The sequence below is a fragment of the Cajanus cajan genome, chromosome 2, assembly GCF_000230855.2.
Source record: "Cajanus cajan strain Asha chromosome 2, NIPB_CcT2T_4, whole genome shotgun sequence".
In the NCBI taxonomy this organism is placed as follows: domain Eukaryota; kingdom Viridiplantae; phylum Streptophyta; class Magnoliopsida; order Fabales; family Fabaceae; genus Cajanus; species Cajanus cajan.
This window is the reverse complement of record NC_138518.1, coordinates 21,043,281-21,050,643: the sequence shown is the minus strand read 5'-3', so window position 1 is coordinate 21,050,643 and position 7,363 is coordinate 21,043,281. Positions and strand designations below refer to the sequence as shown.

The window sequence follows — 7,363 nt, the reverse complement described above, 5'->3', positions numbered from 1 at the left end:
TTATGTTGTGTTGTGTTGAGTTTCAATTCGTCCATAAGTGTAGACATCAAAATCTGGTGCATTTTTTTTTGCTCAAATTCTGGTGCATTTTGGCTCAAAATCTGGTGCATTTTGGTTCAAAATCTGGTGCGTTTTTCCCCTATTTTGGTGCGTTTTTTTGGTCCAGTTTGGTGCATGCTCTGTTCCAGTTTGGGCATGCTTTGTTTTCTCTCCCTACTACTCCTCTGTTCGGGTTCTAAAGTTGGGGGAAATTGGTGCGGAACTGGTCCAATTTTGGTGCACAAATCTGGTGCAAAATGTGGCGCATGAATAGTGTTGAATAGTGGTAGAATTTTCCAATTAATTGTGATTTTTGGTTTTGATAGCTAGACTTGTTATTTTTGTCTGATTTTTTTTGTGGTAACTTATTTCAACCTATATTTTGTGTAAAAAATAGCTAGGGCACTTAGTTTGGTCAAGATTTGAAGATACAAAAATTTTTGAAAATTGTTTTCAGCAAAACTTCAAAGGGCTATAACTTTTGCTCTGGTTATCGGATCTTCAAAAAAAACGCCGTGTGGCCCCAGCCAGATCTTCAAAAAAACGTCAGTTACTATTTCTTTTTTATTTTTGAAGTTTTATTTCACTATTTTTCCAAACTTTTATATTTTTTTTAAAATAGTTAGGTTTTGAATTTTGTTTTCAAAATTTTTGTGGTAGTGTCTTATGATTTTAGGATGATATTGGTGCATTAGATTGGATGTTTTCTGAGTTTTCATGGAAATTCCCTTTTTACCCCTACTGTTCATGTGTCCTGATGCATGTGTTGCATGTAGTGCATGACTAGAAGCTGTCTTGATTTTTTGCATCCATTTGATCCTGAGATTGATAGGACATTCCATAGATTAATTAGAGAGCATATCATTCCATCTTTAGATAATTTTAGTCATAGCCATAGTGATAGTGTTAGTGATAGTCTTAGTGTAAGTGTTGCATCTGAACTTGATTCAAGTCAACCACAAAACATGGGTGAACATAATGGACCTCATGAGAGGACTCTTAGGGAGATGGCTGCACCTGATTTCACATATGAGAGTCTATGCATTCAATATCCTGAGGAACATGTTCCTTTTGTGCTTAAAACTGGACTAATCCATTTGTTGCCTAAGTTTCATGGTCGTGCAGGTGAGGATCCACACAAGCATCTCAAGGAGTTCCATATAGTTTGTTCCACCATGAGGCCTCCTAATATCCCTGAAGATCACATCTACCTAAAGGCATTCCCTTTTTCATTGGAGGATCTTGCCAAGGACTGGTTGTACTATCTGGCTCCTGGTTCAATAACAGGCTGGGATGACTTGAAGAGAGTGTTCCTCGAAAAATTCTTCCCTGCATCCAGGACCACTGCAATCCGGAAAGACATATCTGGAATTAGGAAACTCACAGGGGAGAGCTTATATGAGTACTGGGAAAGATTCAAGAGGCTGTGTGCTAGCTGCCCTCACCATCAAATTTTTGAGCAGCTATTGTTGCAATATTTCTATGAGGGGTTGAACATGATGGATAGAAGCATGATTTATGCAGCTAGTGGAGGAGCTTTAGGAGATATGACACCTGCTTCTGCTAGAGGGCTGAATGAAAAAATGGCGTCCAACTCACAACAATTCAATATGAGGAGTGATGCCATAGTTGTGAGGGGTGTGCATGATGTGGTAGCCCCAGATTCCACTGAACACAAAAAGCTGGAGAGTAAGATTGATGCTCTCACCACCTTGGTTTCACAACTGGCTGCAAATCAAAAATCAACTCCACCACCAGCAAGAGTATGTAGCATCTGCACTTCAATTAGTCATCCAACAGATGCTTGTCCCTCCTTGCAAGAATCTTCTACAGGTCCTGATGCCCCACAAGCATATGCTACCAACATTTACAACAACAGACCTCCACACCAGCAACAACATAATTATGATCTGTCTTCCAATAAATACAATCCTGGTTGGAGGAATCATCCTAACTTGAGGTGGGGAAACCCTCAACAGCAGCAAAATCCACCACCTTTCCAGAATAATCCCTCAAGTTCTACATATCAGCCTCCTCAACAGAGACCTCCTCCTGCACCTGCAGCCCAACCAGCTCCTCAACCTTCTACTTCTGAAGCTTCATTGGAGGAGCTGGTGAGGCAGATGACTCTTCAAAACATGCAGTTCCAACAAGAGACTAGAGCTTCCATACAGAGTTTGACAAATCAAATGGGTCAAATGGCTACTCAGCTAAATCAGGCACAGTCCCAAAATTCAGACAAGCTACCTTCACAAACTGTGCAAAATCCGAAGAATGTGAGTGCCATCACCTTGAGGTCTGGCAAACAAATTGACGTCCCAGCACCCCCAGTTATACCTACACCTACACCTTCACCTGAGCCTACACTTGAGAAGAAAGAAGGCCCTACAGGTAGTAGCAAAAATTTTCATGCAGGTGGACCTTCTTCCAGTGCACACAGTGATGATCTACATCAGCCTCCTATCCCTCTTCCATTTCCACCAAAATCAATTCCAAGCAAAAAGATGGAAGAGGTGGATAAGGAGATCTTGGAGACTTTCAGGAAGGTGGAGGTGAACATACCTTTGCTGGATGCCATCAAGCAAATTCCCAAATATGCTAAATTTCTGAAAGACTTGTGCACCCACAAGAGGAAGCTGAAGGGCAATGAGCGAATCAGCATGGGCAGAAACATCTCAGCACTCATAGGTAAATCTGTTACACACATTCCTGAGAAGTGTAAGGACCCAGGTACATTTTGTGTACCTTGCATTATTGGTAACAATAAATTTGAAAATTCCATGCTTGATTTAGGAGCTTCAATTAATGTCATGCCTCTGTCTATTTTCAATTCTTTGTCTCTTGGTACTTTGCAACCTACGGGTGTGGTCATTCAGTTGGCCAATAGGAGCGTTGCCCACCCCACAGGTTTTATAGAGGATGTCTTGGTTCGGGTTGGTGAACTAATTTTTCCCGCTGATTTTTATGTTCTTGATATGGAGGAGGGATTCTCCCATGGTTCTGCCCCAATCATTTTGGGTAGACCATTTTTGAAAACAGCCCGGACCAAGATTGATGTTTATGCTGGCACCTTGTCTATGGAATTTGGTGATATTGTTGTTCATTTTAATATTTTGGATGCCATGAAATTTCCTTCTAAAGCTCATTCTGTTTTTCGTGCTAACTTGATTGATGATCTAGTTGATGAGCATATTCATGATTTTGATTCTTCTCATGCTAAGAAGCATTCATTTTCACTTGATTTGCATAGCTGTCTTCCATGCATTGAGTCTGAGTCTGAATCTGAATATCAATCTGAATGTGAAACTAATTATGAGGCATCTGAATTTTACACTTTGGGTGTTGTACCTCTTGCTCTTGATTTTATACAGTCAGAATGCACTAACCATTTTGCAGGAAGTACAGAAGAATCTGACTTGCAGGTTGAGGTACAGGCTGCGGAGCCACTTCTCCCTTCTTTGGTTCCTTCTGATGTTCATCCAGCACCCACACCAGAATTAAATCCTCTACCAGAGAGCCTCAAGTATGCTTACTTGGAGGATAATGAGAAGTTGCCAGTGATCATTTCCACCTCCCTTGATGCTGTTCAAGAAGAGAAATTGTTGCAGGTTCTAAAAAAGCATAAGAAAGCCATCGGTTGGACCTTGGCAGACATTCCTGGCATTAGCCCATCCACATGCATGCACATAATATTATTGGAGGATGGAGCTAAACCAGTGAGACAGTCCAGAGGCGACTCAACCCTGTCATTTTGGAAGTTGTGAAGAAAGAGGTGACCAAGCTTCTACAAGCTGGGATTATCTATCCCATTTCAGACAGTCAGTGGGTGAGTCCGGTCCAGGTGGTCCCCAAGAAGACAGGCCTCACTGTTGTTAAGAATGAGAGGGATGAGCTCATCCCCACTAGAGTGCAAAATAGTTGGAGGGTCTGTATTGACTACCAGAGGCTCAACCAAGCAACAAGGAAGGATCATTTTCCTCTGCCCTTCATTGATCAGATGCTTGAGCGTCTGGTAGGTAAATCTCATTACTGTTTTCTTGATGGGTTCTCTGGCTATTTTCAGATTCATATCGCTCCTGAGGATCAGGAAAAGACCACATTCACTTGCCCTTTTGGTACTTTTGCCTATAGGAGGATGCCTTTTGGCCTATGAAATGCCCCTAGCACATTCCAGCGGTGCATGCTCAGTATTTTTAATGATTTCCTTGAAAATTGCATAGAGGTGTTTATGGATGATTTTACTATTTATGGATCCTCCTTTGATGCATGTTTGGATAGTTTGGATAGAGTTTTGAATAGATGCATTGAGACTAACCTTGTTCTTAATGTTGAGAAATGTCATTTCATGGTTGAACAGGGTATAGTTTTAGGGCATATTATTTCTAGTAAGGGCATAGAAGTAGATCCTGCAAAAGTCTCTGTTCTTTCACGGTTGCCTTACCCCTCTTGCGTGCGAGAGGTTCGATCTTTTCTTGGCCATGCAGGTTTCTACAGGCGCTTCATTAAGGACTTCAGCAAGAAAGCCCTTCCACTATCCAGCTTGCTTCAGAAGGATATTGAATTTGATTTTGATGACAGGTGCAAGGAGGCGTTTGATTGCCTCAAGACAGCCTTGACCACCACTCCTATCATTCAGGCACCAGACTGGACAGTTCCCTTTGAGCTGATGTGTGATGCTTCAAATTATGCACTGGGGGCTGTCTTAGCACAGAGGGTTGACAGATCACCTAGGGTCATATACTACGCTTCCAGGACATTGGATGCTGCTCAAGCAAATTACACGACCACGGAAAAGGAACTTTTAGCTATTGTTTTTGGACTTGATAAATTTTGATCATATTTGCTTGGTTCTCGTGTCGTTGTTTTTACAGATCATGCAGCTTTAAAGTACCTGTTGAAGAAGGCTAACTCAAAGCCTAGGCTGATCAGATGGATGCTCTGGCTTCAAGAGTTTGACTTGGACATCCGTGACAGGAGCGGAGCACAAAACTTAGTGGCAGACCATCTCAGCAAGATTGAGAGAGCTGAGGACAGTGCTGATGTCTTACCCATCCAGGATAACTTTCCTGATGAAAATTTGTTGATTGTTTCTTCTGTTTCTATTCCTTCCCGCACCCCTTGGTTTGTAAGCATTGTTAATTATTTAGTTGCTTCTGTGTTTCCTCCTTTAGCATCTAGAGCTCAGATTGATAAACTCAAGAGTCATGCTAAGCATTTTGTTTGGGATGACCTCTATTTGTGGAAGTTTTGCAGTGATCAGGTAATCAGGAGATGCTTGTCGGACCATGAGATTGACTCCGTCCTGCAATTCTGTCATTCTTCTGCATCTGGTGGTCATCTTGGCATTCAGAGGACAGCTCGCAAGGTGCTTGACTGTGGTTTTTACTGGCCCACCATCTTCAAGGATGCGTGGAAGATTTGCAGCACTTGTGAGCAGTGTCAGAGAGCAGGAGGATCCCTTACATGGAGACAGCACATGGCTCTGCAGCCCATGCTATTTTGTGAGGTGTTTGATGTCTGGGTTATTGATTTCATGGGTCCCTTTCCTGTTTCTTTTGGTTTTTCATATATTCTCCTAGATGTTGATTATGTTTCAAAATGGGTGGAAGCCAAAGCCACCAGAACTAATGATGCTCGGGTTGTTGTGGATTTTGTCAGATCTAACATATTTTGCAGGTTTGGAGTATCCAGAGCTATTGTTAGTGATCAGGGCACCCATTTTTGTAACAGATCTATGCAGTCTTTGCTCAAGAAGTATGGGGTAGTGCACATAATTTCTACACCCTACCACCCGCAGACTAATGGGCAAGCTGAGATTTCAAATAGGGAGATCAAGAGGATCTTAGAGAAGATTGTGCAGCCCAACAGAAAAGATTGGAGCAATAGGCTAGAGGACGCTCTTTGGGCGCATAGGACTACCTACAAGGCACCTATAGGGATGTCTCCTTATCGGGTTTTCTTTGGTAAGGCATGTCATTTACCTGTGGAGATAGAGCACCGAGCCTACTGGGCTGTGAAGACTTGCACCTTCTCTATTGATCAGGCTGGAGAGGAAAGGAAGTTGCAACTAAGTGAGCTTGATGAGATTTGCCTTGAAGCTTATGAGAACTCTAAGTTCTACAAGGAGAAAACCAAGAAGTTCCATGACAGCTTGATAGCTAGGAAGGACTTTGTGGTTGGCCAGAAAGTTCTCTTGTACAATTCTCGGCTCGGACTCATGGGTGGTAAGTTACGTTCTAAGTGGATTGGACCTTTTGTTGTTACTAATGTTTTTCCTTATGGTACAGTTGAGGTCAAAAGTGAATCCACAAACAAGAGCTTCAAAGTTAATGGGCACCGTCTGAAGCCCTTCCTCAACAATCCATCCCTGTTGAATGCAGTTGAAGAAGAGATGTCTCTGCTCGACCCTGCAACTCTCTCACCATGACTTAGGGAGTTTTCTTTCCCCCTCTCCTTCTTTACTTTTATTGCACTTGTCCAGATTTATTGATTGTTCTGATTGCTCTGATCTTCTGTTTAGGCCATATTGGGACAATGTGTGATTTAAGTGTGGGGGGGAACTGTTTTGGTTTGATTACATGCTTTTACGGTTTATTTGTTATTTTAGGTTTTATGTTTAGGTGTTCTGTACAGCTTTGCATGTTTCTCTGTGATTTTTGGGTTTTGATTGTTTGTAGGCACTTACTTCATTCTTGGATAGGAGTTTCTTGATACTATATGGTTTGAAATCCCTGTTTTTCTCTACTTGGAAAGATGATTTTGAGGTTTGAGAGGTTGTTTTAATTGTGACAGATATACCCTGTGTGAGGATTTGAGCCACTCTCTGTTCTTACTTGTGTGTTATACCTCTTGATTGCTTGCACAGTTGCCTTGTCTCGACTCTGTTTGATACTTCTTGATTCACATGCATGTTTGGATATGATTAAGGCATTTTTATTCTGATAAGCCTCTGGCCAAATAAGCCTACCTTGATTTAACTCCTCTGATAACCCCTGCTGAGCCTATTTCCCCATTCTTTGTTTGAAGCTCATTACAAGCCTTAAGCGAAAAACCATGATTACCTTAACCTTAGGGAGTTTTGGAGCTTTGGAATTGTTTTGGGAATAAGTTCTTGAATAAGTGTGGGGGTGTGTGTATGTTTCATTGGATGATGTATGTTGGCTAGTTGATTCCTTATGTTGTACACTTTTCTTCTCTGCATGTTATCTCATTTCAAATTTTCGTATGTACTGTTCACTATGTACTGTTCATGTTTTTTTAAAAAAAAAAGTGAAAAAAATGAAAAACAGAAGTTGTTTGAGGCAAGAGAAAGAGGATTCATCAT

At 41.6% G+C, this 7,363-nt stretch overlaps 1 protein-coding gene across 1 annotated transcript; it reads left to right on the top strand.

Annotated features, from left to right (window-relative positions):
- Positions 1 to 818: 818 nt before the first annotated feature.
- Positions 819 to 4,873, top strand: LOC145954815 (uncharacterized). The gene is made up of 4 exons (XM_083069502.1): positions 819 to 3,562; positions 3,757 to 3,865; positions 4,103 to 4,154; positions 4,524 to 4,873. Exons 1-4 carry the CDS (start codon positions 819 to 821, stop codon positions 4,871 to 4,873), a joined length of 3,255 nt encoding a protein of 1,084 aa, XP_082925628.1.
- Positions 4,874 to 7,363: the final 2,490 nt, after the last annotated feature.

Excerpts from the sequence above, each read along its gene's own strand:
- LOC145954815 (XM_083069502.1), top strand. The coding sequence starts at position 819 with ATGACTAGAAGCTGTCTTGATTTTTTGCATCCATTTGATCCTGAGATT. Across the intron at positions 3,866-4,102 it reads CCATTTCAGACAGTCAGTGG|ATTCATATCGCTCCTGAGGA; the intron begins GTGAGTCCGGTC and ends GGCTATTTTCAG. Across the intron at positions 4,155-4,523 it reads CACATTCACTTGCCCTTTTG|GTTTCTACAGGCGCTTCATT; the intron begins GTACTTTTGCCT and ends TTGGCCATGCAG.